The 11,459-nt window shown below is 63.6% G+C and overlaps 1 protein-coding gene across 1 annotated transcript; it reads right to left on the bottom strand.

The window, feature by feature from the left end:
- Window positions 1–860: 860 nt before the first annotated feature.
- On the bottom strand, window positions 861–11,203 carry SOX10 (SRY-box transcription factor 10). The gene is made up of 4 exons (XM_043562547.1): window positions 11,066–11,203; window positions 10,029–10,564; window positions 5,100–5,368; window positions 861–2,808 (listed from the first exon to the last, which is right to left on the bottom strand). Exons 2-4 carry the CDS (start codon window positions 10,484–10,486, stop codon window positions 2,105–2,107), a joined length of 1,431 nt encoding a protein of 476 aa, XP_043418482.1. The 5' UTR covers window positions 10,487–10,564; window positions 11,066–11,203; the 3' UTR covers window positions 861–2,104.
- Between the last annotated feature and the right edge of the window lie 256 nt (window positions 11,204–11,459).

An 11,459-nucleotide genomic window follows, 5' to 3' on the forward strand; every position in this document is an offset into this window, starting at 1 on the left:
AGTTTCGCAGCTGCCCACGGGGAAAATAGGGAGAATGAGCGGGTCCACTCTCTCCTAGGCCTGAATGGCAGAAACCACTTGGCCGAGCACTTGGCCAGGGAGCGCTCAGTGCGTGGTAGCTGTTGCTGTTGCTACGCGCGGGGTCTAAGGAAGACTTCCAACCGCCAGAGCCATCCATCGGTGGAGCGTGGCGGTAAAGAGGTTTCCCTGGTCCCTGAGAACTGTCTGGAATGGCACCGAGGGGAGAGCTCTTGGGAAATGAGCCCTGGAGGATTAGGTCGCGTGTCTGCCATCCCGGGTTTATACCCAGACACAGGCAGCTGCCACGAAGACTTGGCTTGATCCTGGAGTGGACCAAGGTGTGTGTGTGTGTGTGTGTGTGTGTGTGTGTGTGTGTGTGTTAGGGGAGAGGGGGCACAGAGAGGGGCGCAGTGAGCGAAGGCCCATCGACACATCCTAAAGGACAGGCCTGCTGGCTGCAGGCAGCCAGACGTCAGGTTTGACCCCCGCCCCTCTTTCAAATTCCCACCCCCTCTGCCAGGCAAGTAAGAGAGGCTCCTTGGAAGGTGCTCTTGCTGAGTTCCAGCTGGACGGCAAATGAGCCACCTGCAGCGTGGGCACAGCTGGGCTGGGGGAGAGCTCCCAGCTGAGGCCTCAACCCCGAACTCAACGCTGAGCCCACGGGGATGCCGGCCGTCCCCATACCCTGCCTGGCCTCCGCCTTCTCAGGGGAGAGAGGAGTCCTTTGGGTGATCTGTCCTTTGAATTCCACCCCTAGGCCACTTCCAGAGAGCATTTGAGGGAGCCCAGTTGAGGGATAAGAAACCAAGAGACAGGCCAGGCCAGGCCCACCAAGCAGGTAACCGGAACCTTTAATTTTATTATGTGGAAGGCTTAATGCAGAGTTAATAGGGGCTGGAGTACCTAGGACGGGGGCGAGGGGAGAGGGAGCTACTGAGATAAATAAAAGGGGGCAGTCATGAGTTACATGTGGACTGTGGGGGCTGCAGAACAGGAAGATGGGGGCAGACAGAGCTACATACTTTATTCAGATACCACTGGGAAGCATAGGGCAAAAGGCCAGGGCAGAATGTACATGTCGGGAGTTTAGTGTCCTCGGCCTGCTCCCAGCCACCTGGGCGCCGGGCCCCGCGTCTCCTCCCGGAGCTGAGGGTCGGGGCCTGAGCAGCTACAACACTCTGGGAAGCCTGAGGAGTTGGGGCTGACAGAGCAGGGACCGCAGAGCCTGGTGAGGGGCGAGGCGGCGGGGAGCCTGGGAGGAAGGCTCTGTGAATTGTCTCTGAACCCTTGCCTGGGGCCCTGCCTCCTCACCTGGGCTGTGCCTCCAGGTCTGGGAGGCTGTGGCGGAGGAGGAGGAGGAGGAGGAGGACCGGGGCCTCTTTCTCCGTTAGACGAAGAAGGGGGTTTGGTGGGCACAGAATTGCATTTCGAGGCCTCTGTACCAACTCCTGCCTGTGTCCGGAAGGGGAGGGGGCGCTGAGGGGATAAGGAGACCTCCCTCTGAGACCCCTCCCCTCCCAGGCTTTCAAAGCTGTCCTCCCCACCCCCCAGGGCGGACGTAGCCCACTGCAGGCATCATGCAGGTCTCTGGCTGGCTTTGATCTTAGGCACAGTGGCAAGGGCTATGTCAGACCCCTCATTCTCCACGAGAGCGCGAACATGGGCACAAGGTACGGCAAGGCCTCCGGTTCCTGCCCAGCCCCGGCTGCCTCCCCCACCCCCAGAGGAGGGTGAGAGTGGGTCTTTCTCAGGTCCTGGGGTGAGGGTCATTCCGGGGGGGGGGGCGGGGGGGGTGGGAAGGTGCGACCCCTCATCGTTCAGTCTAGGGGCGACAATCAACCTCCTTCTCCTCTGCCCAGCCTAGGAGCCCGGGGCTTTGCCTGGGCTGGAGCCTGGGTAGGACGGGGTGGGGTCATCAAAGGCAGTGAGCCAGACAGAAAGCCTTCTCTCCGCTGTCAGCCTCTGCACCCTCCTCCACGGCCCACCACCAGGTCTGAGATGGGCGAGGAACAGGGCACAAAGGCTGGGGGACGGGGCATGCTACCCAGAGGGGCCGGGCAGGGTGGTGACGACAGGGCCCCCTTTAAGGCCGGGACAGCGTCGTGTATACTGGCTGCTCCCAGTGCGTGGGGCTGTGGGACTGGGGCCCTGAGGGGCTGGGGTCAGAGATGGCCGTGTAGAGGGGCCGCTGCGAGGGCCCCATGTAAGAGAAGGCCGAATAGAGGCCAGAGGCCTGGCCTGAATGGCCGTAATAGGGTCCTGAGGGCTGATGGTCAGAGTAGTCAAACTGGGGGCGGGAGATGGAGGGGAAGGCAGAGCCGTAGTGGGGCAGGCTGAGGGAGGTGTAGGCGATCTGCGAGGTGGATGGCTGGTCGGTGTAGTGCGGGGGGCCCTGGGGCCCCGCGGTCTCCGTCTTCACCTGGGCTTTGGCATCCACACCGGGTGGCGAGACCGTGGGCAGAGCCACACCCGGTGGCTTGGAGATCCAGGCGGAATGTCCACTGGCCACAGCCAGGGCGCTGCCCAGCCCGTAGCCGGCTGCCGAGTAGCTGCCCACGTGGCCCGGGTGCCCGTTGGGTGGCAGGTACTGGTCCAACTCGGCCACATCAAAGGTCTCCATGTTGGACATTACCTCGTGACTGATCTCACCGATGTCCACGTTGCCGAAGTCGATGTGAGGCTTCCCGCCCTCCCCCATGGAGCGCCCATCCCGCTTGGGGTCTGCCTTGCCCGACTGCAGCTCTGTCTTTGGGGTGGTCGGAGGGGTAGGTGGACCATGGCTCTGGCCTGGGGGGGAAGGGAGACAGAAAGCAAGCGGGAAGCCGGGTCAGAGGCTTCTGGATCCTGACGGCTCACCTTCAGAAAAGCTGCCTCCAGCAGGCCGAGGACCGATCACTGCGTGACCTCGTGGGTTCTGCGTGTTTGGGCAGCCCGAGTTGGCATTTCACTTATTTAATGGTCTAGGGCTGGTCTCCAGTTGTCTCTGAAATTCCCCATTCTTAGGGGCGTGTCCTGCCTCCCGCCCAGAGCGGGGGCTCCCTCTGTCACCCATGTCCTGGAGAGGCTTGCTGCATTTTGAAAAGCCCTCTCTGTTGGGGAGTTCTTCCTCATATCGGCTGATGTCGGCTCCCCGCCCTGCTCCCCTGCCCCTTCGCTGTCGACCCCGACGGGGCTGGCCCTTGGTCTGCACTTGTCTGATCTCTTCTGCGCATGCCTGGCTTCTGCCAGCTGCTCTCCTTGGTGCCGACCTCTCCTGCCCTCATCGCTCTCGACTGCTTCACTTTTGCTAGCTTGCCTGGGCCCCCTCCCCCACCCTCCACCCCCACCCCTGGCCCCCAAACAGCCATGTGTCCCCTCCGGCCCCATCCCTCCTGCCAAAGCCAGCTCAAGTGCCCCTCCCTCCAGGAAGCCTTCCCTCCGACTCTGCCCCACCAGCCACGCTCTGTCCCCCCCCGCTCCTTGCTCAGCTGTGCTGCCCCCAGCCCTCCAGCAGCTGGATCAGGAGGACACTGAGATATCTAGCTGACTTGCTCCACCCCTCTTCCAACGTCTATTTTCTCACTCACATTGTCATTCACCCGATGCTTAGGGCGGGGGGCGGGGGGGGGCAGCGTGCCAGGCACAGGGCATACAAACGTGAATCAAGTGGATCCTCTCTTCATAAGCTCAGAGTCTTGGGGGAGATCCAGAGACGCGCACAGTAGTGGAGGGCAGCATCAGAAGTTACAGGGTACGCAGAGGGCTCAGGAGACTAGAGGAAGGTGCCACCCCCACCCCCCACCTGCCCTGGGGACTTGGGGAAGGTCTCACTGAGGAGGGGTAGCTGAGCTGGGCCTTGGAGAAAAAAAAGCCCATGCCCACAGTCAGAGCCTGGGGTGGTGGTTCTGTACCTGGTCCGGGGTCTTCTGATGTGTGTGTGTGTGTGTGTGTGTGTGTGTGTGTCCCTGAGTCTCTGAAGTAAAGCATACGTGTGTGGGGGAGAGATGGCAGGACCGGGGATCCCCTCAGAGAGAGAACACGTCCACAGTCTACGAGGCCAGGGGCTCCTTGAGGGCATTTCTGTGTCTCTCCCCTCCCCCCCCCCGACCACTTCAGACCAGAGGCAATGCCAAGTCGTGCCCCGGCCAAGCGCTCTGGATTTTGAGACACCGCCTGGGTTTGAATCCTGGCTCTGTCACTGTGCGATTCTGGGGAAATGCCTACCGTCTCTGACCTACTGCCTTATCAATAAAACAGAGATGACGGCAGGCGGCTCAGACGCGGCCTCCTTCTGGGAGGCTCTGGCTTCACGCACACTCGTGTCTTCTTCATGCATTTGTTTCCATCCCTGCCCCTCCCTCTGGACTGTGGGGACTCCCACCCTGCCCACCGCCAGGGACCGTGGTGGCTTCTCTTGTTGATGCCCCTGGTGTCTGCTCCCAGGCCGGGCACAAAGGGGGACGCCAGGTGTGTCTTCTGAAGGTAGAGCTGTGCTCACGCAGGCTTCTGAGCCCAGGCGGCGCGGCTGCCCTAATCACGGTTTGGAGTGACTGAGTCAATACTCAGTATGGCAATCAGCAGGGTGCCTGGCACACCCCGAGCAGGTGCTCAGTTAATGTCAGCCTGACTTGCGCTAATGGAGATGAAACAAGATGGCCCTATGTCTGTTCCTCCGTGGCACGGTCTCAACATCCCATGCCGTGGCTCCCCCATCAGACTGAGAGGTGGGAAAGAGGCAGGGGTCTCTCCTCCATCTGACCTCCCATTTCTCAAAAGCATCCTGTCTCTGCTTTCCCTGCTGTAACTCACCCCTGCGCCTCCCCGGCCTCCTTAACTGGCCTCTTGGCTCAGCAGCGGCGCCCTCTTCCATCAGCCAGAGCCATCGTGCCCAGCCACTTCCTCTGGCGCCTCAGCTCCCACTGAGGTCCCTCTGGGCCCCTGCACCCCAGCTGGGGCAACGGACGAACGGCACAGCGCCGCGAGCCTCCCCAGCGCCCAGGGCGGTTGTGGGTCATCAGAGTCTCACGACGGCCAGCCTTCGCCCCTCCCCAGCGCCCAGGCTGTCCCCACCCAAAGCTCATCATCAGCCCAGCGCTCACCTGAGGGGTGTTCAGGGTTCCCGTCTGACATGGGGGAGCCCTCTCCGGGGTGCCGGTGGTCCAGGTGGGCGCTCTTGTAATGGGCCTGGATGGCGGCGGCCCCACCCTGCTCGGCCTCGCCGCCGGGACACTCTGACTCCCCCTGGGCCGCCTTCCCGTTCTTCCGCCTCCGGGGCTGGTACTTGTAGTCCGGGTGGTCCTTTTTATGCTGCATTCGGAGCCGCTCGGCTTCTTCAATGAAGGGGCGCTTGTCACTCTCGTTCAGCAGCCTGGGGCAGTACAGTTGGGGGAGACAGCAGAGGGGCCAGAGTGAGTATCTACCCTGGAAGAAATGAGGTCCCTGGATGGGGAGGCCAGCGGGCAGGGCCCGGTTCTTTGATTTACAGTCTGGAAGATGTGAGGCCCAAGGAACCACAGGCTCAGAAGGCTGTGATCTCTGTCCCTAAACTCAGGAGCTTTGGTGCGAGAGAGGTGTGAGAGCGGGGTTAGGCTGCTGTTTCTGGCAGCCCCCGATGATGGAGTTAGCAGTAGGGATAGAGCAGCTGAGGGACGCAGAGCTTCGCTCAGTTCAAGGAAAGGAAAAAACTTTCTCGGCATCAAAGTTGTCCGCCGGTAGAACACTGGCGGCCTCCTTAGGGGGTGAGCTCCCCGGAGCTGGAGGTATGCGAGCCGAGAAGCAGCAGAGTGCGGGGGAAGAGCCCAGTCTCTGCTGCTTGCTAGCGTGTGACCGTGGACAAATCACTTCTCTGAGCCTTAGTTTTCTTCCTGTCACTTCTGTGAGTCTCAGTTTCTTCCTATCAAATGAGGATGATAAAACCCACCTCCCTGGGTGTGGGATTGGCCAAGGTAGCGTGCGTGAAGCACTCTGCACTGGGCCTGGGGGCGGGGAGGGTGGGCACCTTGAGGAACAGGTGCCGTGCCAGTGCTGGGGGTAGGCCCTCTCGACTCTGGAGTGCTCATTTTGTGAATTCCAGTGTGGTGGGGCTGGAGGGGCACGGCGTGAGCCCCCTTCCCTCTGTGGGGTCACTGCATCCTGGGGGAGATCCTATCTCCTTGTCCAGGGGGTGACAGAGGGTAGAGGAAGCTAGACTTTCTCCCCAGACCCTGGGACAGAGGCAAACAGACCCTCACCCCAGTCTGAGACCAAGCTTGGAGGAAAGCCTTGAAGGCAGTGCCCCTGCCCTCCCAGCTCCAGCCTCGGGGCCCGGGCTGGAGGACGGTGGAGGGGGTGATGTTTAAGGCTCCGGTGCCCCAGGGTGAGGAGGGCAGGACAGGGTACCTTGCAGAGGGAGCGGAGGGGAAAGGACGGACTCCTGAGTCCTACACAGGAGGGACTTTGTGGGCGCGGCTCTGTCCCTCTGCCCAAAGGGCCTCTCCAGCTGCCCACCCCCTCCCCAGTGGGTGCTCTCTTCCCCCAGTCAGCAGAAGCCGAGCCCTCCTGCCCAGGATGGGAGGGGGTGGTCATACCAGGCACCTCCTAGCCGGTGGCAGCATTCCTGTGCGGCTTAGCTTCCCCGGCTGCCCCCCTCCCCCCAGGCTGCCGGCACCCAGCCTAGCGTAGCCCAGCTTTCGCCAAGGGTCCCTGCGACTGAGTGATGGGATGGAGACCCCAGGCCAGCGCCCCAGGGGTCAGAGAGTGGGCTGCAGCCCCAGGCCGGGGCCCCTGGGAGGCTGGGCCGGTGGAGTGGGTGGGGCGGGCCCGAAGGGGGTGTGCGTGTTGGGGGCGGGGAGACAGAGGTACTAGAGGGCGCAGAGCAGGCCCAAGACCCCAGCGCGGAGGCTCCGGAAAGGCTGGGGACCCTGAGCTTCCTGTCCCACCCAACTCTTCCTTGTGCCCTCTGTGTAGCTGGCAACTGGGCGTGACTCAGCAAGAAAATGGCAGGGGGCACGGAGCGGGGGCACAGGCCAGAAGAGAGGGAAGCTTCCAGTACCGCGCTCACTGTCGGCATGCCTCCCATGCCGGGTCCCAGCAGTACCCTCACCTTGACAGAATCCGCACTTTTGGTCCTCCCCACCCCCACGCCGTTGTCGGATGGCTCCAGCCCCAACCTCACACTGACCTCAATTCTATTCACTCCCTCCTAACCCCAGGCCCATCATCCGGCCCCACCTTGCAAACCCTCTCAGATCTAATCTTGACCCCAACACCAGCCTCACTGGGCATTGCCCCCCTCCCAGGCCCCAGCGGGTGCCCACAGCTCTAACTGCAAACCCGATCCTCATTTGCCACCCGGCCTCTGTCTTCTACGTGTTCAAAGTTTGGAATAGAGGATATGGAGGGTAGACTGGTTCTCCCCCACCCCGGGAAAACTGGAAACCCCGGCCAATGGGTGGGGGGGCTCCCAAAGTGGGGCACTCACTGCTGCTCTCCTGTTAGGGAAGGGGCCTGTGGGCTTGGGGGTCAGGAGAGGCTCCAGCCTGTGACCCCCTTTCTAGTCTCCTGACTCTATTCTCTCCAGACAAATCAACCCATATACAGCCGTCACCACGCGATCGGTATCTAACGAGCCTTTCCCAGGCGCGCACGGAAGGTTAGCTCGACTGTCGGAGCTCACGTCGCCACTTAGGAGCCAGGGCCTGGACGCTGGTGTGTCTGACCCCAACTTACTTCCAGCTCCCCACACATGCAGCAAGTCTGCATGTCTTGCTGTTTTCGGGTGTAGGGCCCCCGTTTCCCGGTTCTGTCTAACCATCCCCCTTCCTGATGGCCTGGGAGTCGTGATCCTGGGAGGGCTTTCAGGAGGAGCCCCTGGAGGGACTGGCCAGCCCAGCCCAGGCCAGCCCATCTTTAGATGCCTCTCAGGACCCCCCAGCCAGGATCCTGGTAGCCCGCTGGGCGTGGGCATGGCCTTGGATCCTTGTCAGAGTCCAGCCACCGTCCTGCCCCCTGGGGCTGGGTCCTGGGCAAACAGTGTCTGCTTTCCTGACTGCCCAACTCTAGCGTGGCCCTGGAGGCCAATCGATGATGGCCAGAAACCAGTCTTCCTGAGGGAGCCCGAGCCCAGGGCTCTGGTCTGGGGGATCGGGGACAGGGACGATGGAAGGTCCGGTCTTAAATCCTTCGCAAGGGGTGAGGGAGACGTGGGGGTCCATCCTTGGTTTGATGCTATCACTGGGCCGGTGCTGTGGGCTGTTCACAATCCCCAGGGCCTGCTCCGTCTGCCTGCCTGTCTCCCTCCTGGCTCTCTGGCTCTCATTTGCTCTTCTCTGTACCAAACTGGCCCCGGGCTGAGCCCTACCTGGGTGCGGATGGACCTTGGGCAGAGCTGGAGCCTCTGGGTCCACACAGCAGGCTGGCCACTAAGCCCAGGGCCTGCCTGCCCAGGATGAACAGAGCGCCGAGGGCGGAGACGGGGAGGTGAAGGACTACCAGGCCATCAGCAAACACGTGGCCAAGGACAGGGCCATGGGACTGGATGTGAATCCCTCTCGGTCTCTTGGGGGCCCTCTTCAACCTTTGGCCTTCTAGACCCTTCCATGATGCTGGGGCCAGCATGGGGACGGCAGCAGCAGGAGGGAGGCAGGCTCCCCTGAGAAGCCCAGACTTTCTGAAACTCGGGTGCGCCTCGCTCCTGCCCTCCCCATCTCTGCCTGTCCGCCTCACTCCTGACCACACCTTAGAGTGAAGGGGTAACCCGCCACTGTCACCAAGGACAGTGTGGGGGGAAGACCTCCAGATGAAGAATCAGGAGACCTGGGTTTGGCCCTGCTCTGCCACCAGCTGTGACGCGGCCTTTGCGATCCCTTTGCCTTTGTGGGCCTGTCTCTCGGGCAGCGTCCTGGGGAATCAGGTGGCCTCTGCAGGCTCGTACCTCCCGGAGCCCCTGTTCTTTTTCTGAGCTGCCCAGGATGCCTGAGGTCGGGGATTGCTGCCCTGCTCAACATATCCCAAGGGGCCGGGCTGAGCCCCAGACCTGAGCTGAGGGGGGCCCCGGCTTCCTCCTTGGGGGGCATGTTCTTCCCCAGAGGTTTGGCCCCAGGGAACCTGGGACTCTGAGGGACCCTGGGTAGGAAGGGGCCAGGGTTTCCTCCTGGGTAGGGCTCTCAGCGCCAGCTCTGGGGCTGAAGGGGTAGGAGGTTACTCAATGCTGGGTGGGGCCCTGGAGAAGAAAATGGCGGCTGGACTGGGAGAGGGAGGGGGGAGGGAGGGAGGGAGAGGCAGGCCTGGCAGCTCTGGGACAAGGTGGGAGGGGAGACTTCTTTCCGTGTGTCCCCTTTCCTAGGGAATGAAGAGCCCCCTCCCTTCCTCCCCTCCCCAGCCTGAAGGAGGAGAGGATGAGGAAGGCACCGTGAAGGTAGCTGGGACGGGAGGAGATCCTGCAGTGACAGATCCTTGGTGGTTCTTCGTCCCTCACTCTTTCAAAGACTCCTGTCCGAATTCCTCGCTTTCTTGAGCTGCCCCCTCATGCTCCAGCCTGCTGCCTCAGTTTCCCTGCCTCTCCAGCCAGGCCTTCAGCTCTTTCCCCAAGCACTCCTCGGGCATCCCCCTGACCACTGGGACTGGTGGCCGTGGCACCGCTGAGTGTGCTGTGCCTGCGGGAAAGCCATGAGTGAAGGCCTTTGGTGTGGGCCGCTCGGGATCCTTCCCTCCCCCTGGCCTTCGCTCCCCCAGGAAGAAGCGCAGACGCTTCGCCCGCCACCCGACAGAATTCCAGCCACGAGGGGGCGCCCTCTAGCCCGCTGCCCCAGGTGGGGAGCCTAGGCCGCAAGAGTTCTAAGCCAGCGCCACCCCAAGGGGGTACTCGTGGGGGAAGGGCGGGCCCGAAGCCCACACCTGGTCTTCCAGGCCCATCAAAGCGGTGGCTCCCCCCCCCCCGGCCCCCCCACCCCACCCCGGGAGCGGGGCCCGGGCAGTGCCCGTCCAGCCTGAATCCACCCGCAGCCAGGGGGCCCGCGGGAGCTCCCCGGAGGCGAGTCGAGGGCGCTCACCTCCACAGCTTGCCCAGCGTCTTGCTGAGCTCCGCGTTGTGCAGGTGCGGGTACTGGTCGGCCAGCTTCCTGCGCGCCGCCTGCGCCCACACCATGAAGGCGTTCATGGGCCGCTTGACGTGCGGTTTGCTCTTGCTGGCGCCGTTGACGCGCACGGGCATGGGCACCAGCGTCCAGTCGTAGCCGCTCAGCACCTGGCTGACCGCCTCGCGGATGCACACGGGGAACTTGTCATCGTCCGCCTCGCCGTCCTGCTGCTCCTTCTTGACCTTGCCCAGCTCGCCGGGCCCCGGGCTGGCTCGCAGGCCCGATCCGCCGCCGCCACCGCCGCCGCCGCCGCCGCCGCCGCCGCCGCCGTCGGGCCCCAGCGAGGGCGCGCTCCCTGGGGACAGGCAGCGGGGCTCCTCGGAGCCCACGGGGCTCAGCTCCACCTCGGACAGGTCCTGCTCCTCCGCCATGTCGCCCCCGGCCGCCGCCGCCTCGGCCGCCTCCCCGGGGCCCGCCGCCGGGGTCCTGGCGAAGAGTCCAACGCCCACCTGGACGGGAAGGAGGGAGCGATGGAGCGGCGGGACGCGCAGCCCCGACGGCGGCCCCCGAGACGCGACGCGGGCACAGCCCCGAGGTGGCGCCCGCCCTGCTCCCCCTGCACCCGCTGGAGCCCCTGGGGCCCGCGCACATGCCAGCCCCGGGCTCGGCCTCCTAGCGCCCGCCCTCCTCGCCTTCCCACCACCTGGTCCCAACCGTCTCTTGGTGTGGGTGGGTTTGGGTTTTTTTAAACCTCCTTTTGGGTGGAGGTTTGTTGATGGAAAGGAAGAAAAACGGACTCTTTATTCTGTTCTAATCCTGGCTCCTGGAATTTCCCACCTTTTCTCTCACCTTTCCGGCTTCCCTTCTGCCTGCCCCCCCATGGAGTCTAGAGGAGCCGGGTGGGGGGCAGATACGGGTGTCAGTCACTCCCCACCCAGCCCGGCCCCGCAGGGGCCCAGGCCCGGGCCCAGGAAGGCAGGAGCGGAGGAGCGGGCTGTGCACTCACTCACCTCCTCGGACCTCTCCTCCAGTCTGGGGCTCGTCCTTAGGAAGTGGAAAACCGTGTCCCAAGGTGTGCGGTCCAGCTCGGGGCTGGGGGGTGACGCCGGTGGGCTGGGAGGGAGGGGCTGGGGGGCCCTGAGCCTCAGGCCGCGGCCTCGTCAGGACGGAGCCTGAATCCTCACCACCAACCACCCTGGCCGGACAGCCTGAGACTGACTGAGCACTGAGCTGCTGCGGAGGGCTGGGAAGGAAGGAGGGGGAGAGGGGGAGGGGGAGGGGAGGGAGGGAAGGGCAGAAGGTGGAGCCTCCAGCGCTGTCCTTCATCCCCAACACTCAGGGCTCCTCCGCCAGGCCCCCCCACCCCAGCTCCAGGCGCTGCTGTCCCAGGCCCGTCTTGGGGCC

This window comes from Prionailurus bengalensis, chromosome B4, assembly GCF_016509475.1.
Source record: "Prionailurus bengalensis isolate Pbe53 chromosome B4, Fcat_Pben_1.1_paternal_pri, whole genome shotgun sequence".
NCBI lineage: Eukaryota > Metazoa > Chordata > Mammalia > Carnivora > Felidae > Prionailurus > Prionailurus bengalensis.